Here is a 27,062-nt window from a genome sequence, read left to right as displayed (position 1 = left end):
GTTGTACATGGAATGGGAGCAGGTGCCATCTTGTCCTTCACCTCAGGCACCAAAATGTCTTGAGCCAGCCTTGGCAGAAATAGCTTTCAGCTACAATAGGCTGGCATTTTTGGTCTTTTGGCCCAGACCCTTTTGCATTTGGCCCCACCCACCACTGGAATGTGGTCCTGGAAAGCTTCTCCAAAACTGTATGGGGATTGTCTGCATAGCTAGCTTGACGGCATCATGCGGTCTATCAGGCTAGGCTATGTGATGACATCACAAAGCTAATTCAGAGTAAAGGCAATGCCTTTGCTCTGAATGGGAAGACTTTTGGGGGGAGTCCCAAATGATCCCCCAGAATTATTGCTCATCGAGAGGTGTATTTTGTAGAGGGAGACTTTTTTCATGAAACACTTCCCTGTCCCTCCCCTGGTCTCAGCTCAGTCCTACAAAGTTCTTGGAGTGAGAGGACTTACAAAGGACCACTGTAACTTAGATGAGGGATGCTCCAATTGTTAAGTGATCCTGTTGAGTATACCCATTTCCTTTGTCAATTTAAAACATGTTGGCAGACCATGAGGGTTCTATTAAAAAAAAAATGGGACTGCACAAGACTGAATCCAGCATATATGGACACACAGAGAGAGACACACAGGCAGCCTCTCCAGCATAAACTAGTCTGTAGTTTGTTTGTTTTGGATGAATATGGAATTAATGTTTGGTAATCCCCAGCCTGGGGCTTTTTTGGACTGGAGCTGCAAAAGAGAGTTGAAACCAGATTGTCTCTGGTTTTAAAATCTGCAATGTAGTCATGCCAAGAACATCAGGACAGGCCCCCTCCCCTTGGGCCATACTGACCCATGCACATTGTCAGATCACTGGTGGCTTTGAACCCATTGAAGCAGATGCAGAGGTAGCTGCCTTCCGTGTCAACACAGTCACCGTGGCTGCAAACGTTGGGGATTTCCTGACACTCATTGCGGCCTGGAAGAAGAAAACATAGAAAACCGATTCATTTTTCCTAAAGCACTTATAATTTGCAAAGCACTTTACAATCCTGTCTCCATTTTACAAGTGCAGCAACTGAGGCTGGGAGAAGATGACTTCTCCTAGCATGGAGTTCTAGAACTAGAGGAAAGAGATGAGCAAGCATCTGCCTGTTGGACCATCTTTCACCAAGGGAGGTGGGGGGAAAGGGATATTTGGACTAAAACCATATCCAGGCCTCCAACCACTAGGCAATATTACCCAGCCTCTCTTCCATTTGGGATTTGAACACACAATCCCATGAGCTTCTCTTTTCTGTAAAGTATTTTATTTCCCCATCTGATTATCAATTAGAGTGTTGTCCCCGCCTCCCATTTTACGAGTGCTCCCTCCTGCACCCAAATGACTCACAGCGCATCACAAGCCAAGCATTGAATGTGGGGAAAGTCAAAATTAAATGGGGGCTCTCTGTGCAGCAGTCTTGATGGCACTGGGGTGTGTGTGAAAAAATATTAAGAGCACCAAACCAAGCACTGCTTAAGGACTGCAACCAACTTAAAATAAGCTAATAATCTGGGAGTGGGGGAAGGGAACCTCAGGCCTCAGGGGCCAAATTTGGCCCTCCAAGGTTCTCCAGAAGGCCCCATCTATCCCCTTCCCCCTGACCCCACTCCCTTTTCCTCAATCATTTGGTGGTTTCCCAGCTTTTGCGCTGTTTTTTCCCCATTCCAAAAGGTTGAATTGCCTCTCCAAGGGCTTAGTTGCTGGCAGGAAGAGTGTGAAGCTAAACAATGCTGGTATTTTTGCCTCCACCCACTTTAACTCCAGCCCCGCCCACCACCAGAATGCAGCCCCCAGGAGCTTCTCGGAAATTGAATTCAGCTCTCAGGCTGAAAGACGTTCCCACCCCTGTAATAAATGAAAGTGGAACCGAACTGATGGCAATCCGTAATTCTTGTTTTTCCGCCAATTTTCTGCCCTTACAAGGGTATCATGACATGCACAGCCCTGAATATGGGGGGAAGCTGGCCCCTCACCACACACACACACACACACACACACACACACACACACACACACAGCCTACTGCCTAGCTATCCAAGGGGCTTTGGCTCTGGGATGCAAAGGAACGGCTCCCATCTTACCAACACAGGCTCCGCTAGGCGACAGCTTGTATCCGGAGGAGCACTCACACCTGTAACTGCCTGGGATATTTAGGCAATCGGCATTGCGCTGGCAAAGGTTCTCTCCGCTGCTGCATTCGTCAATGTCTGGAGAGGAGCAGAAACAGAGGAGGAAAGGCAGGCATAAGCATACGCAAATATACATTCCCATACAGCAGGGGCCTTTGGGGGTGGGGGTAAGTACATTTATTAACCACAATTGACAGTAGTTCAACTCCCTTACAAACTTTGTTAAGTGCTGAATACAAATCACAAGGTGTCTTTGAGAAGAGGTGTTCCCTCCTTCTCTGGGAACGTGAGGGGTTAATGTTCCTTCTAAGTTGGCACCCTGTCACCCACAGTTTATGGAAGTACTTTCATTAAAAACAATTCACATTTTTAACCACCACAACGCCCCCCAATAATGTTGTCCAACACATCAGGGAAGCCTGTTTAGTTCAAATGGTTTTTAATCGAGTAAACTAACCACTTAATTGACTGTTGGGAGCATAATTTATCCTGAAAGGTGGTTTCAAAATGTAATAGATAGATGATAGAAAGATGGATGGATGGATGGATGAAAAGAGAGAGAGAGAGATGCAGGATCTAGGTAGGCAGGCAGGCAGGCAGATAGAGAGAGAGCTTTTCTAGATGAGGCTTCCAGATTCATTGCAGAATTAAGGTCTGATTTCTACACAAAGTTCTTTTCCTTTCCTGCCTTTCCGTACTTTCAGCTACATAACCTTTAGGTGGCACTGTGGTATAGCAGAATAATGCAACTACACTGGTGGAGACTTGAACTTTGTTTTACGATGCCAAAAAATACTGGATTTTCCCCCTGCCCCACCAAAACCCAGTGAAAGTGCTTTTAAAACCCAGGAGTGAAACTGGAGGGCGATGATGCCATCTAAAGCACCTATAAACAACCATGAGTGAGGAATGTTGAGCACACAATGAAAGCTTTATCTAGGAGAGCTCAGATAGATGATGGACAGATGGGCAGATGTAGGATGTAGATGGATGGAATCATGGAGGTTTCAGCCCTATTTCCCTCCTCCCCATAGGTATTTACCTATGGCGCCACCCTGCCACTGCCTTTGACAACTCAGTTGTGCCCCTACCTCTGAGACCCCATCCCCCTGTGCTTGCCTCCCTCCCCCAGGGCCTTTTCCCCACCGCCCCAGCCGCTACCTTCGCAAATCAAGAGGATGTTGTTGTAGCTGAACCCGATGGGGCACTCGCAGCGGAAGCTGCCAATCTGGTTGATGCAAACCCCGTTGGTGCAGATGGCTGGGATTTCACTGCATTCATCGATGTCTGCAGGAGAGGAGGCACGGGAGAAAGAGGGCAAGAGGCCAGTTGGCTGGAACATGGGTCCTCCTTTGTGAGGGGCTACCACTCAGTGGGAAAGCCCCTGCTCGGCATACAGAAGGTCGCAGGTTCAATCCCAGCATCTCTAATAGGGTCGGGAAAGATCCCTGTCTGAAACCCCAGAGAGCCGCTGCCAGACAATTGTAGTAGGCCCTGGTGAACAAGATGGATCGAGGGTCTGACTCTGTATAAGGCAGCTTTCCATGTTCAGTCTGAAACTGACTGTGAACCATCAACTGAAATTGAAATAGCCCACTGCCACTGGACCAGCTGACAGACAGCTTACAGATTCTGTGTTAGCCCCAAAAGGGGTTAAACAAGGCTGCATTTTGGCCCCTGCATCGCTCAATTTGTATATAAATGACATTGTCAAGCATTTAACATCTCCAGCCCACTATGGCCCTAAATTGGCTACAAAAGCCATGATTTGTCCATGATTCTCAATGTGGCAGGATGCAGGAGAACATACTCCTTGCAAGACACCAGGTGTGAGTTAACTAGTGACTCAGGTTCAGCAAAGAGCACCTTAACTCACAAAGTCACTCTGCTTTGAACTAAAGGGTTGTCTGTGTCTCTTGCTGTGGCAAGTTGTAGGGGAAAATACTCCTTGCGACCTTTGGCATGGGCTGGCTAGCAACTCAGGTTTCCATCCTATTGTACACAGATGATGCTGTAGTCCTTTCTCAAACAAAAGTGGGCTTAAAAAGACTGACGGGGGCATTTTCTGAATACTGCCAAAAAGAACACCTAGCTGTGAATTAGAACAAAACTAAAGTTATAGTGTTCTCAAGATGGTATAGGTCCTATAGATGGTATCTAAATAAACAGCCAATTGAGTTAGTCAGAGTAATTCCTGGGTGCAATTTTCCAATTAACAGGGGCATGGTCAGGACTTCTGAAGTATGTGGTAGAAAAAGCATTTTTTTGGTGCTAAAATCTTGATGCGCTTTTTTTACACAAAGGTGGTAACTACATACCCTCAGCACTTCAAGTTTTTAAAGCTAAACCTTTTCCCATGTTCCTATTTAAAGCAACCCTTTCTCCAGAACCATGAGGACCGGGATCTTACTCTATTTTTACACCAGGGGTTTGACCCCCAAGATCTCTTTTCCTGAGTAGTGATACCAGTTCAGTATTGGCAAGGATAGTACAACTGTAATGGTTTGGCCTTGAAATGCGCAGTAGGGGGGGGAAAGTTAACCGTGGAAGAGATGAGTAAAGGAGACTGGGGTCTGGGGTTCACTTACCAATTGGTTTTCCAGTGTGGATGTCAATGATGAATCCAGGTGCCTGGTTGCCACATAAGATCTGGTACTCAGCTGCAAGAGAAAAAGGCATGAAGAAAGACTCAGCCATGATTCTCAGTGTGGCAGGATGCAGGAGGAAATACCCCTTGCAAGACCTTAGGCATGGGCTGGCTAGCAACTCAGATTTAGCAAAGAGCAATGCAACTCGCAGTCATTTTATTATAAATTCTTGGGCTGACTATAGTCTCTCACTGTGGCAAGGTGAAGGAGAAAATACTCCATTCAAGACTTTAGGTGTGAACTCAGCAAAGAGCACCTGAACTTGCAATGCTCTGCTTTGAACTAGTGGCTTGTCTATACCTCTCACTATGGCAGGAAAAATTCTTGCAAGTGTTTAGGTGTGGGCTGGCCAGCAATGCAGATTTAGCAAAGTGCACCTTAATTCTCAAAGTTATTCTGCTTTGAACTAATGGGTTGTCTATGTCTCACACTGTGGCAGGATGTGGGAAAAATCACCTTGCAAGAGCTTAGCTGTGGGCTGGCTAGCAACGCAGGTGTAGCAAAGAACACCTTCTCTCACAAAGCCACTCTGCTTTGAACTAATAGGTTGTTTATGTCTCACACTGTGGCAAGATGCAGAAGAAAATATTCCTTGCAAGACCTGAGGCACAAGCTGACTAGCAACTCAGGTTTAGCAAAGCACACCTTAACTTGCAAAGGCACTGTGTTTTGAACTGATGGGATGGCTCAAGCTTTGCAAGGCTTGTTTTAATTAGCTGGGAGAAGAGATGAAGTCTCTCAGTATGCCTGTAGCTTCACAGTGGCCAGCTCAGCTCTTGCAAAGCTTATCCCATAACACCTGCCAACATTGTGTGGAAGATTCCAGTGACTGGGGACTCATAAGAAAATTCTCTGCCTCCTGCTTGTGGTTCCAAGAACCCCTGGGGGAAGTGGGTCACTTACAGGTGGCGGGGGTGGGGCAGGGTTCACACGGCTTATTCCAGGCTTTGCCGATGTTGTAGGAACAGCAGCACATCTTCTTGGTCATGTTGAAGGACAGCTCGTTCTCACATGTGTTGTTGTAGTTCCGATAGCACAGGCTCTTCCTCATGTCTGGAAGAGAAGGAGTTGGCAGGTGACCTGTCTGCGTCTCTCACTGTGGCCAGATGCAGGAGAAAGAGAAAACCTCCTGGATTGTCTGTGTATCTCCCTATAGCAGGCTGCAGGAGCAAAAACTCCTTGCAAGACCTTGAACCTGGCTTAGCAACTCAGGGTTAGCAAAGGGCACCTTAACATAATAGCATGTAGAATTCTCTCTTTCTCACGCACTCTATGGCAATTGCAGCGATGACATGATCAGACACAACCCTGCCCTCTACTGAGTCAGGCTATTGGTCCATCCAGCCCATGACACAAAACTCTATAAAATTTGCATTTGCTAATTTATATCTTTATATGTACACATTTGGAAATAACTACTAGGATTTATGTAAATTTCATAGGAGGCAAAGCCAGACAATTAATTTCCCATCCAAATCACCTCCAATAAATTAATTTGCACCCTGCCTTAGTTCATCCAGCTTCTATAACAATTAATTTGCAATCTCTTGTGGCTCCTCTTCCCACATCTCTCTCTTGCCCTCCGGGAAGAAAATTGACCTCACCCCATGCAATTAAGTTTAGAAGAATAGCTTCCATTGGCACCAACGGAATTTTCTTTCCCTACATTTAATTGCCACGTGGAAGTGGGATCGGGGGGGGGGGGTATAGCATGCAGGGAAGGGAGGGTTAACACTTCTTGACTGAGATCCCCCTGGAAATCCTGGATCCAAGGAATAGATCCGGGGCCCAGGAAAATAGATTAGGGGGGGGGGTGCCCCATGAGCCCAGGCCTAATGCCACCCCTGCTTTGAGGTTCAGCCTCCCCGTTTGCCCATTCCTCTGCTCCGTACCCATACAGTTGTTTCCGCCATTGACTTGCATGTATTCTGGTGGGCAAACGCAGGTGTAATTCCCTAGTGTGTTGTAGCAGGTCCCCGGGCCACAGATGCCGATATGGGCAGAGCACTCATCAATGTCTAAAGGGGCATGATAAATGAGAAAATTACCTGGCACGTCTCATACTTACGGCCAACATGTGCTTTGAAAGGGTGAGACCAGGGGAGCTTCTCCCAGGCCTCGAGAGGGTCCATCCTTTACAGCACAATCCTAGACCTGTCTCCTCAGATGTAAGCCCCATGGAGTTCAGTGGGATTTACCTCCCCAGGGTAAACGCATCTAGAGGATTTCAGCCATGTTTGTACAACAAGGTATATTGTCCTGCCTTTTCCCCAAAATGCTTTGTGGAAGTAAACTTTAAAACGGTTCAAACATCTAAACCAAGGTGTGTGTGTGTGTGTGTGCTGTGTGGTCGAGCCTCTTTTGGCCCAAGGGACGAATTCAGTTTTGGAGAAATTCTTGTGTGTGGGGGGGGAATGTACTCCACTGGTGAACAGGGCTGAAGGCAAAAGCTTTAGGGCCAACACCTGCCCCCCTTCCCACTAGCATATTGTAGCTTCAAACTCTTCCTGCCAATAACTAAGCTTTTCAACCTTTTTCAACCTTTTAGAATGGGGAAAAAAATTAAAATTGATTTTAGATATATGTTGTCTCTGTGTGTGCTATCTGCTTATATCTTTTTCTGTAAATGCTTTTGCACTTCGTATAACGTATTTTTAAAGGTTTTAAATGTTTGTGAACTGCTCAGAGAGCTTTGGCTATGGGGTGGTATAGAAATACAATAAATGAAATGAAAAAGCTGCACAAAAGCTGTGAAGCCACCACATGATCAGTGGTCGGGCAAAAGGGGAATGGGGTGTGACCCTCTGGGGAACCTCAGAGGGCTGGACTTAGCCTGAGGGCCTCAGCACCTCTGCCCTAAAGAAATAAATATACTTTCACTTACTTCCAAAAGAGGTCCCTAGAGGAAATTTTGCATTTCAGCATTGAAAACAACAATACTGTGGAAATTCCAGAATGTGGAAATGTGTCTAGTTTGCTTCCCTTTCTGAAATTTCAGCAGGGTATTTTTAACTGTATTCAGTTTCTCCCCCCGCCCCCGCCCCACGCCCTGGCATGATCGCTACACACAACACACTGTTTGCTCTCCGAAAAGCTGCTGCATAGTACCTTCACAAATGCGTGTATCCTTGTTCAGGTAGTAGCCCAGGGGACACTCACACTGGAAGCTCCCAAAGGTATTGACACAGTTGCCCCCTTGGCAGAGGCCAGGAAGCTCTTGGCATTCGTCAATATCTGCAGGCCAGGAAAGAAATAAAAAGGGTGAACTTAGTATCACAGTGACAATATGGGCATATGTGGCCTGAAAAGCAAAGAAAAGTGGAGGGTGGGGGGAAGGGAGAGGTATCCCCCCCACCCCGCAAAGCACATCATGCAGGAGCCACCTCTGAAAAAGTTGGGGCCAATTTGGGAGACCTGCAAACTGAAATCATCTTAATAGCTCTAATTGCAAGGAGGCAGATTTTGGGAAAGCATTAGGAGAAACGCCCTAACAGAACAAGCTGTTGGTCAGTGGTGCTGACTGCCTCAGGAGGTGGTGGACTTTCTTTCACTGGAGGGATTTAAGCAGAGGCTGGATGGCCATCTGATGGGGATGCCATCCTGTATTTTGAAGCCTGCATTGAGCAAGGGGGTTGGACTAAATAACCTCTGAGGCCTAATCTGGCTCTAATTCTAATTCTAACCATCTGAAACCTTTCAGGCAACCTCTTCCAATCCGGCTGTGTTTCTAAAAAACAAAACAAAATCCTGTAACGTGATTATTTTGCAATTTATACAGTTATTTTTTAAACCTGAAAATTGATTAAAAAACAAACAAACCCAAATCCAATTTAAAACTGGAATTCTCAAAACCTAGAGAGATTTCAAGCTCATGCAAAACAACCTTTTTAGCTGCAGTCATGGCCTGATGGTGAGCCATACATTGCCAAGACACATGGGGCCACGGAGGTCAGAGAAGAGCCCTGTTTGGCTTACCTTCCAAAACGACAGTGATGGGATTGGGCCGGAACCCTTCACCGCCCGGACACAGGGTCTTGTATTCGGCTGCAGAGAGAGAAGCAAGTTCCTGTTGTAAAGTAGGGAACGGAAGACCACTTTGGCTGGGAGAGAAGTATCCCTCACCCCACATTTCCTTTTATCCTCCTGGGGGAATGGCCCCACCCCACTCCTGGAAGCTCCGTTTCAGGATTTTGCACTTGCCACCACTGTGACTTACCTCCTGCTGTAGCTTTCCACCTCCTGAGCTCTCTGCAGGGGCAGGGCAGGGGGACTGTGGCAGCTGACCTCCCCCAACTGGCAGAGGAGCACCTCTGCCAAATCCTAACCTCTTCCAGCTGTCAACATTAGGGGTTTAGGACTGCTCTGTCAATGTCCTTCCTTTTGCATTACCTGTCTAAAATTATTTAGTGTTATTTATTAATTTAATTAAAGCATGTTAGCCCTGCGTTTTAGCAAAAAAGAAAAGAAAAGAAAAAAGTTTCCACTTCAATGACAAGACCATTCTTTGCCTGCAGACTCACAATCTATAAGACACGACACAAAAGGAAAAGAGATGGGGAGGGAGGAGGAAAAAATGCCAGTGCAGGCATCGGGTCTTAGTTATGAAGTTCTTATAATGACCTTCCTTCTTATGACTTTAATAACTAGCAATGTTGGGCAGCATGAAGTTGAACACTTTCTTTGGGGAGGGGGGATTCAGTGGGTGGCATCCCACACTCATTCTTGAGATCTCAAGGTTCACAAGGATGGCATGTTCCAGAGGAATTCTCCCCAGTCCCGGGGTCAGACTGGCCAGTCATTCTGGAGGGTTTCCTTTCAGCCCACAAGGCACGCAGTGCAGTCCTCTGCACATCTACTCAGAAGTAAGCCCTGTTAAGTTCAATGGGACTTACTCTCAGGTAAGCAAGTATAAGATTGCAGAGTTAACCAGTCAGTAAATGAATCAGAGAATGTTTCAGCTGGCTAATTGGTGGTGGCAGTGGACCAGTCATTAATCCATGGGGCTGACCCACTTTTGCATCCCTTGCAGGTTCTTCTAACTCCCCCTCACCCACACACATCTCCAACACACAGTACCAACTGACAGTTCCCTGGGACTGCAGACTCTGGCCTCCTCCATCAGCCAGAGAACCAGGGTGCCTCCCAGAATAAACTTCACAGCATGGGGGAGACCAACCTGGCCCCATCCATCAGCCAGAGAAGGAACAGCTGCTGGCACTTGTTTTTGCCTTTCCCTGCCAGAAAGAACACCTTCAAAATATTTGAAACAAAGAACTGGTGCATGAGTTTTTCTTTTTTCCCTCCTCCTCTCTTTTCCTTTTATGTCGTGTCTTTTAGATTGTGGAAAAACCTGCCAGTTGAAATGTGTCTGCTGACCTCCTTGAAGGTTTTTAAGCAGGCATTAAAGACTCTATTATTCTGGCAGGCCTTCTCTTTTTAGAACTCTTGTTCCTTTTTGCTGACTCTTGTATACTGTTTTTAAGCTGTTTTGTTTTTATTGTTGGATTTTTTTTTGTTAAATTGTTTTTAACTTGGTATGCCACCCGGAGTATTCATATATAGATAGGTTATAAATTAAATATTTTTTTTTTTGTTTTAAATGTGAGCCTGAGGGCAGGGGCTCTCTCATTAGTCATCTTTGTAAGTTGCTCTGGAAGCCTTTTTCGACTGAAGAACGGGATAAACATATTGTAAATAACACATAAATAAATAAACAAACCAAAGGCAGAAGTCAGAGGAGGCAGGATATCTAACAAGTGGTGGGCGGTGACACCAGTTCTGAAGGGGCAGTGATTCTATAAATGGTTGTAGTTAAAAAGGTAAAGGTGTCCCCAGCCAGTCGTGTCCGACTCTAGGGTGCGGTGCTCAACCCCGTTTCTAAGCCGAAGAGCCAGCGCTGTCCGAAGACGCTTCTGTGGTCATGTGGCCGGCATGACTGAACACCGAGGTGCACGGAACGCTGTTACCTTTCCCGCCAAGGCGGTGCCTATTTATCTACTTGCAATGTCTTGCTTTCGAACTGCTAGGTTGGCAGAAGCTGGGACTGAAGACGGGAGCTCACGCCGTCACGCGGCACTCGGGTCTCGAACTGCTGACCTGCCAACCTTCCCGTCTGCAGTTCAATGTCTTAACCACTAAGCCACTGCGGCCCCAGCCAAAACTCTAAAGGTGCCATCCAAAGTGCTGAACCCATTTTGGGGATAGGGTTCAGCACCTTGGATAGTACCTTTACAGTTTTGGCTGGTGGTAACTAAAACCCAGAATGGAATCACCACCCCTCCAGAATTGGAGTCTCAACCACCACTCTATATAATCCATGGTAGTGGGACACCTTGACAAACCCCATGCTTCATACTCACTGGTGTTGGCTGGTGGGCAGAGCTCACAAGGGTTGCCCCAGGCCTGGCCCAGAGAACAGCAACATGATGCCCGGGTGACACCCACCCCAATCTCAGCACTGCAGGAGATCCCACCATCACCCCGGTCCTGAGTATCCAGGAAGCAGTTCCCAACACGGGTGTCTGGGGTGTGGGAAGAAGAAAGAAAGGGAGAAAAAGGAAAGCCAGAGAGGGAGAAATTAAGAGTGAAAAACACACACAACCCTCTACTGTACGAGGACAAGATGTAACTTGGGAGAAGTCAGATCACCTCCCTTTTCTCCAAAGACTCATCCCGCCCCTAGTCAGGCATGGCTGAGGAGTAGCACTCGGAGAGCCTTCTCCAACCTGGTGCCCTCCTGATGTTTTGGACCACAACTCTCATCTACCCCAGCCAGCATGGCCAATGGTCAATGACAATGGGAGTTGTAGTCCAAAATCTCTGGAGGGCACTAACTTGTTTGCATCTGCAAGTGCACATTAGTGCAACTGTGCATTAGTGCTAAATCACATTAATGCGCATCAGTGCACTTGTGTAAGTGTGCGTTAGCACTAATGCAAATTAGTGCAAGTAGAATGAAATTCTGGTTAAAAAAATTCCAGTTCAGTCAATGAGTAGACAATGGAATGAAAGACACCAGACAAGCCGTGAAACGCAGATGGAATGGATTTAACAAAATCTGTACATCCCTAATTGGCACACACACATGCACCCCAACATTGGGAATTGCCCTTACCTACGCACCCCACTCCAGTGGGGTTCAGCTCAAAATCCTGGGGGCAGTTGCAGAGGTAGCTGCCGGGGATGTTGATGCAAAGTCCATTGATGCAGTTCACTGGATCGGCACACTCATTGATGTCTGCAGCGGGACAGGCTGGAAATAGCCTAAAAATAAACTGCTTAACTCTGCCCCCCCACCCCGCAATTGCCAGGTCGGTTGGTTCTAGGAGCTGTCCAAAGCACAGACACATGAGAGACATGGGGCAGGAGACAGATTTAGTTCTACTTAGTGTAGAGCCACTGAAATCCAGTCAAGGTTAGCGTGGTTCAGGGAAAACTGGAGAAGTAGTTTTTATGTTTTGCCAGTGTTGCCCAAAGTCCCATAAAATGGGACCTGAAAAGGAGGAGGAGAAGGAGGCAGCCAAGGGGCGCTCCAAAAAAGCTATGCAAAATAGAAGGATAACTTAAAATAGATTCAGTGAGAGGAGAGGAACAAAGAAGACAGTGACATCGAAAGTAAGTCCAACAAGGGAAGGTTGAAGGAACTGGGTACATTTAACCCCTCAGTCTCTCTTCTCCTGGCTAAAATGGCTGTCACACAGAAATGGGGGGAAGAAAATACTTGTTCTCTGCTGCTGCTACTGAGGACAGCATGACTAGATCTAATGGGCTTACAATGAAGGAGGGTAGATCTCAGTTGAACATTAGGAGAAACTTCTGGATGGTCAGAGTGTTCTGATCATGGGACCAAAGAGGGTCACTGGATTCCCCCTTTGTTTTTTGGGATGCTCTCACTCCATATTGTTCTGCATCAAAGTAGGGGGCTGGACTAGATCGCCTATGAGCCCCCCTACAACTTTAAGATTTGATTATTCTAAGCAAGAAGGGGGGCAAGACGAGAGGAGGTCATTTCGGGCTGGAGAGCTTTAAGCATAAGGACTAGGAGGTTGATGTAGAAGCAGGAAAGGATAGGAATGTCCATTGCTGGGAAATCCAGTTCTTGTTTGACTCAACAGAATTCTGCAGTGTGTACGGCTTGATTTGTGTTTGCGAGCTGAGCTGTGGGCTTTTCCCCAAACTCCGTAAAAATTTTTGCTCATTTTTTCCTGCAGGTTCCACAATTTGTGCAAATTTCTGAGCAATTTGCGCAAATTATGGGCAAATTTCCACAAATCACTTCCGAATTTGCACAAATCGCCCAGAAATTTGCGCAAGGTGTGGAATCGGCGGGGGGGGAGCACAAAATGCCCCCCCCCAAATCTGCAAACTGGCCCTACTCACTGCAGATCGAGTTGGGTGCTGCAGCCGGATCCAAAACAAAGTCCAGACGGGAGTGACGGAATGATAGCAAGGGTAGACTGCTGCAGAACCCTGCGGATCGCCTTGGTGTTCCCTCCCCCCACTCCATCTTTGCTCACCTGTACAGTTGCCTCCACTCCTGTCCAACTCGTACCCATCGTCGCAGGCGCAGCGGAACATTCCAGGCAGGTTTTGGCAGGTGCCAAACACACAGATGTTTTGGAAGGTGCATTCATCAATGTCTGCAAGAAATCAAAGGTCCTTGCATCTGCAGCATGTCCAAGAAGTGAGTTTCTCGGGTGCTCTGCACGTCTTTATGGCAGCTTTCTTCCCCCAGCCTGGAGCCCTCCATATGTGTGGGACTTCAACTCCCATCAGACCGAGCTGGCATGGCCGATGGTCAGGAATGCTGGGAGTTGTCCAACACAAATGGAGGTCACCCAGTTGGCAGGGGTATTGCAGAGCCAGGGCTCACAGGGACACAGCACCAGGATTTTTTTATTCTCAGGGATGCTGATTTCATCTGCCACCCCACTCAGACTTCCCTGTTCCCTCTGAGCTCAGCTGCAAAACTCGTGGTAACAGGGGGCAAATGGACTTTCCTAACAACAATATATAATTCCCTATTGAAATGCAAAGTATTTTGGGGGTGGCTTGGTCTCAAAGGGGCAATTAAGACCCATTTGCTTGACAAAAGACCTGCTCCTGATGGAGATGAAAACTCCTAGAACTGGTTTGTTGGATGGATCAACACCACTGCCTGCACTTTTGGACTTTCCTTGGGGGCGTGGCCATAGGGACTGTCATGCTGAGTGCCTGCACTTTCACATTTACCACTACACCACTGCTGGTGGAGGAAGACAGCTTTAAGGTGCAATCCTCTGCATGTTTAGACAGAAGAAAGTCCTACAATTCCCAGCATTCCCCAGCCAGCCATGCTGGCTGGGCCACGAGGGAAGTTGTAGGACTTTCTTCTGTCTAAACATGCAGAGGATAGTGCTGTTAAGGTGCTTTCAGTAGGATCCCTTGTGTGCCATGGAAACATGGCAACCCTGTCAGGAACGCCCTAGCGGCCTCTTTCAGTAGACTCCAATAGCCAACTCAAGACACAGATGAAAGGATTATTTTCAAGGCTTTAATCCTTTTACAACTTAATGACTCTTTCAGATGCTAATCACCAGTGACTAAGCAATGAACAGCAGAGTAGCCTATGTTCCGGGTAGGCAGTTGGTCCCCGTTTGAAGGAGAATCACTTGAAGACCCTGAACTTATGGGCTAGGGAGAGATCCTCCCTCTTTCCCTTGGCTCCATGGGACGTGGCCGTTGCTTGCACGCCAAACGGGCGCTACACCTCCTTTCCGCGCCCTCCATCGCTCGTCGCTCCCTGTGTCTGCACCGAGCGTCCAGCAAGCCCCCCTCCTGCACTTTCTCACTGCTAGGATCGCTATCTATCTCAGGAATGCCAGCAGGAGGAATCTCTGCCAGCTGCTGTGCCTGTGAGGGATGAGCTGGCTCCTCTCCCATGGATTGCTGATCCTCCTCAGAATCAAAACTGCTCTGGGGTTCTATCGGCTCAGTTTCCACCCTGACAAAGCCACCACCAACTGGCTGTAGGTGGATGCTGGCAAAGCGCTCTCCTCTCTGGCAGTTAGCTCGCAGGGAGACTGAGCCCCATAAAGGATTTTGCTTTGACTGGGCAGGGGAGGCTCTCTCGTACAACCCAGCTTGATTGCCAGCCACAGCGTCCCGGGAAATGGCAGAGCACATGAGGATGCTGCCCCCTCCCTGCTTACCTTGACATGCCTTGCTGTCCTCAGTGGGGTTGAAACCCATCTCACATTCACAGCGGTAGCCACCAGGGGTGTTGAGACACTGCCCATTTTCGCAGAGGTTTATGTTGTCAGCGCATTCATCCACATCTAGAGAGGAGAGTGAGAAGGGGTGGGCTGAGAACCTATCCCCAAATACCCCATCAAGGTCCTGGTCTTTGGACAGCTCTGATGCCCTTAAAGTTGGGTCATGACCTTACCAGAGCAGGAGAAGCCGTCCCCGTTGAAACCCTCCCGGCAGGTGCAGCGGTATGAGCCCAGGGTGTTCAGGCAGTTGGCATTTAGGTTGCAGCTGTGCGCTTCTGTGGTGCATTCATCCAGGTCTGGGGAGGACCAGAGAGGGTAAGGGGATGAGTGGGACAGAGTGTCAGCATAGCAGCCCCATCGTATGCCTACCTACATGACTGATGTAACTTTGCAGTCAAGGGTATACCAATGCATACATGCTCAACATGCACCAACACAGCCACAGGTGAATCTGGCATTTGTTTCTAAGAATGGAGAGTCTGGGATGTCTCAAATATGTCCTGTACATTACATTACCCAACCTAGAAAGCTCCACCCGCCGCCCGCTGTTTCCTTAATTTCTTGAGGAGGGGTGTTGAACTGCTTTCTGCTCCAGGGCTGAATTCCATTTCAGAGATGCTGAGAAAACTGAGAGCTGTTGTGATATATAATTGTTGCAGCATGGATATATGTTCTGCAAGATTTTGGAAACTCTCAATAATACCTAAACTGTCTGAATGGGAAAATACATGAATATTCTAATATGGCCAAATGGACTAATTATAAGAACGGAGTCCGATTTATACTAATTTTGTTTTGAAATGGGACGTCTATTAATTGTTGGAAAAGCAAACTCCATACTTCAAATAATCCACGTTCTGGATAGCTCTTCTTATGTACTTATGATTTTATATGTTAGAATGCATATTTTGTCATGCATCTTAGACCATTGTTTTGTATTAACAGAAAATGAAATAAACTTTTAACAAAAACATAATGGGGAAGGAGAAGCATTCAGCACATGTTCAGACACACCTCATTCTATTATTATGTTCCAAGGCTGAATGTTGCCACTGAGCTGCTCCGGTCCAGATGAATCCTTGTTTGAAACCCCATGCAGGTGGCAAACCTGTCTAGAGTCGGGCACTAAGGTGTGACTAAGACACTCAGCTCAGAAACGATCTTTTCCATTCAAGGAGCCCTACCCAGTCATCGCCTTGCCCATTCCTTGGCGCCGTTCACTCACCGTTGCATTTCAGACCATCTCCAAACCAGCCTGTCCAGCACTTGCACCTGAAACTCCCTGGGATGTTGATGCACGAAGCATGCATGTCGCAGTTGTGTGCTCCCTTTTCACACTCGTCAATGTCTGTGGGAGAGGAGGAGCAAAAGGTTATTTTGTACCTAGATACATTTCAGCCTTCCCCAAACCTGCCCCCCCGATGTGCCAGACTACAACTCCTATCACCCCCAACAATGACCCTTCAAGTTTTAGAAACGATGGGCAGATTAATGTGGAAACTGGATGGAAGGGACTGATAAGTGAACATGTGAGAAAGTGGCGCAGGTCACAACTAGACCAACTCATCTGTCCTTAAACCTGGCTGTCTCTGCTCCTAAGCCTGACACTAACCCCGCCTTTCCAAATGTAGCACCCTCCAGATGTGTCAGGCTACAAACCCCATCATCCCCAACCAGCACAGTGCTGTCTGGGAATGATGGGAGTTGGAGTCCACCACACCTGGAAGGCACCACATTGGGAGGGCTCCTCTTAACCACTACATCATCCTGGTTTTCAATACATGATTTTAGAATCCTAACTCTGGAAATGACCTCAAAGGTCATCTAGTCTAACCCAACAGAGGAAATCTGCTGTTACAACACCCCTGATAGGTGGTCATCTGGACTCTTCTTAAGAGTGCACCACCATCCAAGGAAGTCTGTTCACCATTAAATAACTCATAGGGTAGTATCCAAAGTTAGTCTCATATAGAGTAGACCCACTGAAATGAAGGAGACTTAAGTTAGTCACAACTAAATTAAGTCCCATTCATATCAATGGATGTACTCTATGTAGGACTAACATTGGATACTACCCATACAGCCACAAAATTCTTTATATTTGTTAGTTTTTTCTCCATCACTCATCTCATAGCTTTATAGGTTCTAGAGATGGATGAATCTCTCAATCTCAGTTCCTTTCAGTTCCTCCTTTTCCCAATTTTAATTACAATCCACCCCTAATGTTCTGCATTTTTAATCTAATTTTCACAAATATACTCTTTTTGCATGTGCACATTTCCCCTAAGATTTGCATTTTTGATATGTGCTTTGGGATTGGAGAGCTCCATTGCAAAATTCACTGAACTGCAAATGGCAAAGGACAACTGAGTTTTGGCTCACATTAGGGATGTATGAACCCCCCACTGTCTGGTCCGGGGGGAGGGTCCAGTGTGGGGCAATTCAGGCTGCTTGGGGCCCCACGGATTCCTCCAGAGCCCTGCTGCATCTGCTGGAGTTGGTGGAGCATCTCTCCAGCTTCTAAAAAACACGATACACTAATGTCAGCTGCCATAAGCCTACTGTGGGAAAATTACAGCCATAAATGGTGTATTTTATGCCATTTGCAGCTGTAAAGCACTTACTTTTACCAAATTGCAGCTGTTTAGGGCTGTATTTAGGCAAAAGTAAGTGCTTTACAGCTGTAAATGTTGTAAAATATGCCATTTAGAGCTGCAATTTTCCTGTGATAAGCTAATGGCAGCCGACATTAGCATATTGCGTTTTTCAGAAAGCTGGAGAGCCGCTCTGCTGGAACACTTCCGGATGTAGAGGTGAGTGCAGCCAGTCTGCTGCAGACTCCGGAGGTTGGATTCTTTGGAATCCAGCCTCATTTGAGTCCGCGGCGGATTTCTCCAGCATCCCTAGTTCACATATTGGACCAAGAGGCAAGTCTGCATTAAAATGCAAACCAGATGAATTTCCCCCTAATCCCTAATAGATTCTGATTCTGTTCTTCAACTCACTTGTCTTTTAGCACTAAATATCATACAGCTTTTCAGTGAGCCAATGTCAGGTGGAGAGAATGTGATCTTTTCTCTAGTTCCTCTATTCTTCCCTCTCCAAGCCTTCACACCTTCGTCTGGTACATTAATCCCCAACAAGAGACCCTTGGGAGGAGATTGGTGGCAACAGGACCCCATTTCTGGGGCCCTGCACCAGCCCCCACCTACCTGTACACCCAGTCGTGCCTTTCTTGATGAAGTACCCAAGCTGGCAATGGCAGATGAATGAGCCCTTTGTGTTTTCGCATGCCCCATGCAGGCAAATGTTTGGATTCAAGTCACACTCATTCACATCTATGAAAGGGGGTGGAAAGAGGACAGCACTTAGATCCCCCTCCAAAGCCATGGGTCATCTGCTGCATCGTCGCAATGGAGAAGCCCCATTATTGGGAACCCTGAGGACTAGAATCTTACTTTATTTTTATGGAGAGGACCATAGCTCAGGGGCAGAGCACACGCTTTGCATGTAGATGCTCACAGGTTCAATCTCCATGCATCTCCAGGTAGGGTTGCTAGACAGGGGAAACAATACTAGACTAAATGGAGGAAAAGCCTGACTATAAGGCAGCTTCAGATGTTCCTATTCAAAGCAGCTCCTTTATCCAGAACAATGAGGACTAGAATCTTGCTTTATTTTTAGAGGAAGGGCTGTGGTTCAGTGGGAGAGTGTGTGCTTTGTAGGCAGAAGGCCACAGGTTCAACCCCTGGTTTCCCCAGGTAGCCTGGGAAAGACCCTTCCCTGCTTGAGAGCCCCTGCCAGTCAGTATTGAAGATCTTGAGTGAGATGTGTCAATTGTCTGACTCAATATAATGCAGCTTCAAATGTTCATATTTAAAGCAACTCCTTTATCCAGAAACATGAGGATTAGAATCTTACTTTATTTTTATGGATCCTATTCAGAAACATGAGGACTAGAATCATACATATGATGATGATGATGATGATGATGATTTTCATTTCTATACTGCCCAGATGCTCTCTGGGTGGTTCACAACAATTCATAAAAATAAATACAAAAACTACAACATTATAAACATTATACTATAACATTATAATAAAACATGGTCTAATTAAAAAAAACACATATCCAGAAATAGGGTTTTTTTTCATCACAACTCAGTATGCTACTAAGGGATAGAAATGGGAGAGTACCACCTTATGTTCATGCCCTACCCACCTACTCTTTTATGGATAAAGCCATCCATCCTATTCAGAACTACAAGGACTAGAATTGTACTTTATTTTTATGGATAGGACCATCCATGCATACTCTGCTATCAAGGGCAGAGCACAGATTTCACCTATGCTCAACCAGGTTTGATCCACAGCATCTGCAGGTTGCCCAGGAGAACTGCTGGCAGTCAGCCTAGGCAATGTTGAGGGAGATGGACTTCAGTGGTGTGACTCTCCCCACCTCCCAATCCCAGGCCCATGTCTTACCAATGCAAGTCTTCATGTCCAAGGAAGCCATGAATCCATCAAAGCAGAGGCACCGATATTCGCTGGGGATGTTCATGCACTGGCCGCCGTCACAAATCTCTGGGTTGTCCTCGCATTCATCCATATCTGGATGGCGAGGAGAGGGGAAAATGTCTGTCCTTTGCCTGCCTCCCAATGCAGGGGCAATCCTTTTGAGATATTCCCTCCCCACCAGCCCCCAGGGAACCATAACTCAGGAGTGCCCCACCCACCGCAAACCAACCAACAGGCATTCCGAGTTTTTAAACCAGAGGAGGGGAACTGCAGGCTGGGGGCCAAATCTGGCACTCCTGAGTCCCCAAGTTGGAGAAATGCAGAGAGAGAGAGAGAGAGAGAGAGGGCTGCCGCAGTGTCCATCTTTCGAAATCCGTTAAAGCAGGACCTTGCACCTGGATGACATTTGCCTGGGGCAACGGGTTCGTCCTAAGAGGAAGGTTCCCGGAATAGCTGCAGGCCTCTCACCTGTGCAGGACCGCTTGTCTGGCATCAGCACATACCCCTCGCTGCAGCTGCACTGGTAGCTGCCCTCCGAGTTGCTGCAGTGTGTGTCGCAGCCGCCGTTCATGATGGTGCACTCATCGATATCTGCAAAGGCAGCGATGGGTTTATTCATCTGAGGCTGCGTCCAGGAAGGGCAGCCGGGAGGAGGAAGGCAGCATGGCAAGCCCTTAAAATGCAGTAGAGAATAACTAGTGGGACCTGAAACAAAATGTCTGGCTGGAGTACTCTTCCAGCTGGCCATGCCCTTTTCTGAAATACTCCAATCTGTGCCCCTCCAACATGGTTTCCCATTTCCCCCCCCCACAACAGTCATTCTGTGGCTACTGAGCATGCTCGTTCCACATTTAGCTGTTTTTGGGGACCCCCTCTTTTCTCCCTGAAGATTTTCTCTACTTGTGCAAACCCTTGGGTTCCCCCACACCCCTCTTGTGTGCATGTGGTGTTGTTTTGTCTACATAAGCATCGGCACTCAAATCTCAACATGGGAAATAGAGGGGATGAGGGCGCATGATAGCCCCATATCTTGTGTTAGATCTGAACTGCTACCCCAAACACATCCATAATCATATGAAGATGGATAGTGGCCAGAGCTGGGCAGCTGGGAAACGCACCGACACAGCCTTGATGATCTGGAGTAGCTTGGAACCCAGAGTTGCATGCACACTGGTAAGTCCCGATCACGTTGACACAGCGGCCGTTCCGGCACAAATTATCGCTAAGAGAACATTCGTTGATATCTGAGGAGAGGACAGGGCGAGGATTATGGGAAGGGATCAAAAATAAAGGAGATGTCCTCATTTAAGATTTATCTGCACTACAAATATTGGGTGTTCTACATGGGGGACTCTAAGAATAACAATAACATTAATACTACTAATAATTTACATTTCTCTCCTGCCTTTCCACTAAAAACAGTGCTCCAGGTGTCTAAGAATAAAAATACAGATCACAGTACAAAATTATGATTGAAACGTAAAAATGCATCAATGAAAAGCACACCATGAAGGAAGAACCAGTTAGCCCCTGCCAGATTAAAAGCTCCCTCAGCAAGAAAGTCAGTTTGAAAGTCCAAAGCCTGCCTGAATAGGAAGGGCTTTGCTTCCAGGCAGAAAGACAAAATGATGGAGCTGACCTTGGCAGGGAGTTCTGGAGCAAGGGGGCAGCCACTGAGAAGGCCCTTGCACTTAAATCAGTCTATTGTATTCTAAGACCTTGAAATGCCTTTCCTAAGTCTTTGTTACTGGCAGTAAGAGCTCTAAACTAAAATATGCTGATATTTTTGGCTCCACCCTCCACTGGAACAGCGCCTCCTAGAGCTTCTCTGAAACGGAATCCCAGATGTAAGTAAAGAAAGAAAGAAATATACTTCCCTCTTATGTTTCCAGTTTCCTCCAGCACGAACGTTTCAGTCAATAGAAGTATCAGGCATGCCCTATACACACACACCTCTACCCCCACACCAGCCCTCTAGCAAGAGTCTCCGGACTTTGGGCATCCTGCAGCCAACTGGTCATGACTTACCCACACAGGCATTACCCTCTGCAGTGAGCTCATGCCCCGGGGGGCAAAGGCACTCAAAACTGCCCTCTGTGTTGATGCAAACCCCTCCTCGGCACAACAGGGGGTCCCTCTCGCATTCGTCGACGTCTGAAAGAAAGAAACAAGTCAACGTCCAGCAGGTCAAATATTGGGAACGCATCACATTGAAACCAGCTAGTGGCACCTCTCCTAATCAATGTATAGATGACAACTGCTCATGATAACAATCCAGATGTGTAGGGAAATCATCCCTCAACACTCTGGGCTGAATTTGTTTTAAAATTTGGTACCAAAGCATCAAAGAACGGGCTAGAGTTATTGATAGGTGGAGAGTTCTTCCAGTTTCTTGCTTCCCACCGCCCCAACCTGGTGCCCTCCAGATGTGTTGGTCTACAACTCCCATTATCCTCCAGTCGGCATGGCCAGGACAAAACCTTCCTGTATCCTTTCTCTCTGCTTGGGTTAGTTTGTCTGACAAGGAGGCAGATCAGCAGAGGAATGGCTTGCTCAATGGCCATGCTGGTTGTGGGTGATGGGAGTTGTAGTCCAACACATCTGGAGCATGCCAGGTTAGGGAAGACTGGGATAATCTTCCACTATTCCTAGTGGAATAAGGATCAACCCTTATTTTTGGTATCTGTCCATATTTCTCCCCCCTCTTGGGGGAGATTTATGGGCATGTCCTTAAAAGAACAACAACAACAACAGCAGCAGCAACAACCAATGCCAACATGTTCCTTTGTGCACCAGTGTGGCTACCCTTCAGGTTTCACCTTCCTCCTCTGGCCCTCTCCAAGTTAAATCTCTGAGTGGGCACCGGGGGATGGGAGTGCGCATGCGCATATGTGCATCTGCATGAACACCACAATGGATTTCACCTGGCATTTCATGTGCTGCAGTAGTAGCCGAGGGTCGTTTGGAAATATTAAGTATGATAACATGTGATAAATAGGACTTGCTATGATGGAGTAAAGTAATATGATATAGCTGGTAGACAATAGTCTTGAACGTAATGGTGTGCAAGGGAGGAGACATTCTTGAGGAGAAAAGAGGCACACGCCAAGTATATAAGCAAAAATTCTTATTTCCTTCCAATGATGTCAGAAGGTGCAGCTTTGGGGGAAGAGCGCAGGGCTTTGAGACGGAGGGAGAACCCCACCCACTGATGTCCCCTTGCCTCAGGGTGTACCTCAGGAGACAATCCAACCCCCAGGGCCAGAGCTGTTCCCCACCCCTGCTCTAAGGGGCAATGTTTCAATCTGGATCAAAACAGAGATATGTATGTGTATGTGCATATATAATCCTTTCCATGTTGGTTTCTAATTTAAAATTGTCATCCTACACACCCCCGCCACACGGTACCAGCCTGTATTCTGAGCATGCTCCTTCCATGAGCAGTCCAGTATTCGATGGCTCTTCCTTTCAAAACCAAAACTCCACCGGTGGAATCCCGCCCCCCCACAAACAAAACCTATATGCAACCCCCCTCGCCAAATCCACCCTCTCACCCATGCAATTCTTCATCATCATGAATCCGCTTTCATAGCCCTCAAAGCATTCACAATCAAAGCTGCCAGGTGTGTTTATGCAGGTGCCATGACCACACAGGTCTGGTGAGATCTGGCATTCATCGATATCTGTGAGGAAGGGGAAGAGAGAGAGAGACTTAGGGTGCAATCCTATACACCAAGCGGCAGGCAACCCAGGGCACTCTGGCCATGTTGGACTACAAGTCCCATCAGCCCTGGCCTCTCTGGTCAACTGGCAGAGTTGAAGGGAGTTGTAGTTGTGAGTTGTGAGGAAGGTTGCATTAGGGGATGATTCAGGAATTTGCTCTTTCCAAATTCCAACACAAATGGACGTAACCCACATGGATTGGGCTTTCTGCTTCTCCCAGTTTCCCAGTGCAGTTCTTAGCGCAAAACAGACAGTGTATAAAAATATGTATTTCAGAATAAAAATAAATTTAGACACATGTCTAGGAATGCATTTTGGGAGAACATGCATCCCAAAATAATGTTATTATTAATAATTTAAACATGAACTAGAAATGTAATGGAAACAAGTAATGACATATCTGCTATAAACTAAATTATGCATAGCCAATTGTAAGAAAATGACAATATATAACATAAAGCAAAATAGGGTATACATCATAATATTTACACTACTCTAAAATTTAAATATTGAGATACAGAGTATTACACAATGTACAACTTTTAAACCCATCAGTATCAAAATGACAACTTAATTTCATAGAACAAATCATATTTACTTAAATAAGAATTTTCATGTGGATTTAAAAATAAATAAATGGTGGGTCTATGTGGAAACAGGAGAGAGCTGACTCAGGATGAAATGACCATGTGTGGAAACTGACGTGGACTAACAATAGGCTAATCTGTCCCATGGCACCTTGGATATAGAAAGCTACCATACCAGCTGAAGTCAGGAAAAAAAGGCTCATTCTGCCTCATTTGACACAGCAAGGCAAGAACCACCCCAGAGGGGGCATATGTGGGATTGGTGAGGCAGGAAGGGTTTCATGCCCCCCCCTTACCTGTGCAGTTTCTCTCCTCGGCATCCAGAGTGAAACCACTGCCACAGAGACACCGGAAGCTCCCAATGGTGTTACGGCAAGTGCCATGGGTGCAGAGCCCGGAGAAAACCTTACACTCATTCACATCTTGAGAAGCCAAAAAGAAAGTGGATTAGGAAAATCTCTTGTCCCTGGCTTTTGGTCTTTACTGGGGCATAGCATTGTGGGAATGACATTCATTGGAAAGCCATTGGTCAAACTATGGCAGCCTTGTCCAACCTCTGGATGGGTTGGACAACAACTCCCATCACACACAGCCAGCATGGCAAAATGGTTGAAGATGATGAGATTTGTAGTCCAAAGCATTGGGAGGGTGGAGGAAGACTGACTTATGAAAAGACAGATTATTCATTGTCAGTCCTGAAGAGGATCAAGTCTGAAGTAAGACGAATAAAATGCAGGGACGTTTTAGTGGTAACCCCCATGGAATGCTTGCCCTAGAGAGACTCACCTGGTGCTGACAGTATCATGCTTTCAGTACAAGAAGAGACATGCTTGTTCATCTCAGCCTTTGAGAGTCTTTGAACACCTTTTAATATCGTTACTCTATCCACCCCTTCTATAGCTATAATTAGGGATGTGTGGATTTTGTAAAATTCATTCCATCTGCATTTCTCAGATCGTCAGGTGCCTTTAATTACATCATCTGCTCATTGCCAAGATCAATTTTGTCCAATTTCCTGAATTTGCACAAATACAAACTTGTGCAAATTCGTGCTTGTGCAAATTCGCACTTGAGAAAATGCACAAATCCCCCCCCCCAACTGTGTAAATCCCCCCAAATCCACATTTTCATATTTTAGCCTATGGGGGAAAATGTACATTTTCAGATGCTTTTTAAAATTTTACATATTTTTCTATGACTAAATTTGCATAAAATTCTGGAAAGAAAAAAACCGTTCCACAAGTCCGCCGAATACATGCAACTTAGGAAAACCACTCCACTCTGGAATCCAAGGTCAGATTAATAGAAATCCAAACTCATTTGATCCGTTGTGGATTTCTCCAACATCCCTATCTATAAAACCACTTAAAGAGAAAATGTACTAATTTTAAAGTTGCAGATCTATGTTATTTCAGGCGCTATTTTGACAGCATTTCATTATTTCATTTTGTATCCCCTATGGGAATATTCTCACTCTGTATGTAGTGGTGTCACCTTTCTATTTGGTTGGCCACTCTGTGAACAGAATGCTGCATTGAATAGGCCTTTGTTCAGATTCAGCACAGCTCTACTGATGTTCTGATGTTCTGGCTTGGCTTGTACGATCTTTTCATATTTTTTGCTGTTCTAATTGTTTATACATCAACTAGGGATGGGCCAAAATTTTGTTTCAGTTTGTTTTTATCAAAATTGATCAGTTCTCCATATTCAGGACAAAGAAACTTAAGATACACAAAATTCAAATGTGGGAGAAACCAACACTAGCAGATTTAAGGATCAATTCTATGCATGTTTAGACAGAAACAAGTCCTACAACTCCCAGAATGCTGGGAGTTGTAGGGCTTGTTTCTGTCTAAACAAGCATAGGATTGCACTTTTAAGCACTCAAAGTTCTGCCAAGGGCTTTGAGTGCTTAGCTCTTCAAAGCCTGGGTTCAAATCCCTGTGTATCCAACCACATTTGTGGTGCTGAATTAAGGTCGCCACCTCCTTTTCCTGACAGGCTTCTTAACGTTAACAACTATGTGGCAGGCAGGTGCATCACGGTCCTGTCTGTGCTAGGAATAGCTGTGTAACGATTGTATCTGGCTGGTGCCAATGGGTGAGAATTTAGTTTCAGTTCGTTCTTGATCAGGATTTACCAAAATTTGCTGAGGTCTTCATATTTGGGAAAGAAAGAACTTGCAATTTTAAAAATCCAAATGTGGGAGAAAGCAAAGCTGACAGATTTGCTCATCTACATAATCATCCCCCTGCCCCCAAAATACCTTTATAAAAAGGCCGGCCAGATAAGACATCTCCTTGGTTGGCAAAGCCGGGTCCCCTTGGGCAGATGGCTTTGTATTTGGCCAGGCCGGGCTTGGGGCATTCCTCACAGTCACTTCCCCAGGCTGAGCCGACAGAGCAGCAGCAAAGGTCGATGCGGTACTTGCCCGGAAGGGGGACCGTGCATTCGTCCTCGGTCCATTTCATGTAGCACTGCTCCAAGCGCATGTCTGGGGAGAAAAGGTGGCAGGGCCGACAGAGGACAGTAAGAAAGTCACTGTCTCACTACAGTCGCTGGCAACCGAGACCAGGTGCGTGCTGGCCGCATTAAAGCACAAAGCGGAGAATGGGTGGGAAGTCGTGTTTTCACTGTGAAAGGTGCCCAACAAATATGGCTGCCATCATCACATCTAGGTTGGTTCTGGAAACAAGACTGGGATTTACCCCATGGTGAATTCTGGGAATCCTTCTGCTCCCTCCCCACAAAATATTTAAATTGGCTTATTTGCAGGCCCCAGGGAACTGTGGGAATTGTAGTTCTGTGGTGGTGATAGGTCTAAGAGAGAAAACCAGTCTACATTTGTGGTGTAAACAGGTCTGGAGCAGTGGTGTAGCAGAGACAGGGCTCACAGAGACACAGCCACGGGACTTTTTTTATTAACATAAAATGCTATTATTTTATTAACATAAAATGCTGACGTCACCTGCCACCCCACTCATACTTCCTGGTTCCCTTTGAGCTCAGCTGCAGTCCTCACAGTAGCTGGAGGAAAATGGTTTCTCCCAGCAACTATTTATTTATTTACATTTCTATACCACCCGGTAGCAGCCGAAGCTGTCTGTTGTTCCCTGTTCGATATTGTTCCCTGTTCTATATTCTATATTCCCAAGCCCTGTTGTAATGCAA

The 27,062-nt window shown here is 46.4% G+C and overlaps 1 protein-coding gene across 1 annotated transcript in view; it reads right to left on the bottom strand.

Moving 5' to 3' along the window:
- Window positions 1-27,062, bottom strand: part of LOC146334107 (fibrillin-2-like) — a 172,520-nt gene that overhangs the window by 25,905 nt on the left and 119,553 nt on the right. Inside the window, exons 23-44 of the mRNA XM_084825045.1 lie at window positions 26,158-26,385; window positions 24,188-24,313; window positions 23,136-23,264; window positions 21,610-21,735; window positions 20,700-20,825; window positions 20,050-20,172; window positions 19,549-19,674; window positions 18,276-18,401; window positions 16,289-16,411; window positions 15,237-15,359; window positions 15,001-15,126; window positions 13,327-13,449; window positions 11,925-12,047; window positions 11,170-11,331; window positions 8,786-8,854; window positions 7,919-8,044; window positions 6,703-6,828; window positions 5,714-5,863; window positions 4,751-4,822; window positions 3,324-3,449; window positions 2,115-2,240; window positions 841-966 (exon numbers count right to left, since the gene is read on the bottom strand). Coding sequence (XP_084681171.1) covers window positions 841-966; window positions 2,115-2,240; window positions 3,324-3,449; window positions 4,751-4,822; window positions 5,714-5,863; window positions 6,703-6,828; window positions 7,919-8,044; window positions 8,786-8,854; window positions 11,170-11,331; window positions 11,925-12,047; window positions 13,327-13,449; window positions 15,001-15,126; window positions 15,237-15,359; window positions 16,289-16,411; window positions 18,276-18,401; window positions 19,549-19,674; window positions 20,050-20,172; window positions 20,700-20,825; window positions 21,610-21,735; window positions 23,136-23,264; window positions 24,188-24,313; window positions 26,158-26,385 — 2,811 coding nt within the window. The remainder of the gene's footprint in view (window positions 1-840; window positions 967-2,114; window positions 2,241-3,323; window positions 3,450-4,750; window positions 4,823-5,713; window positions 5,864-6,702; window positions 6,829-7,918; window positions 8,045-8,785; window positions 8,855-11,169; window positions 11,332-11,924; window positions 12,048-13,326; window positions 13,450-15,000; window positions 15,127-15,236; window positions 15,360-16,288; window positions 16,412-18,275; window positions 18,402-19,548; window positions 19,675-20,049; window positions 20,173-20,699; window positions 20,826-21,609; window positions 21,736-23,135; window positions 23,265-24,187; window positions 24,314-26,157; window positions 26,386-27,062) is intronic.

This window comes from Heloderma suspectum, chromosome W (assembly GCF_057233095.1).
Source record: "Heloderma suspectum isolate Gila_16-S chromosome W, 16-S_ref, whole genome shotgun sequence".
NCBI classification, from domain to species: domain Eukaryota; kingdom Metazoa; phylum Chordata; class Lepidosauria; order Squamata; family Helodermatidae; genus Heloderma; species Heloderma suspectum.
Note: the sequence above shows the minus strand (reverse complement) of the source record. Positions and strands in the feature narration are given on the sequence as shown.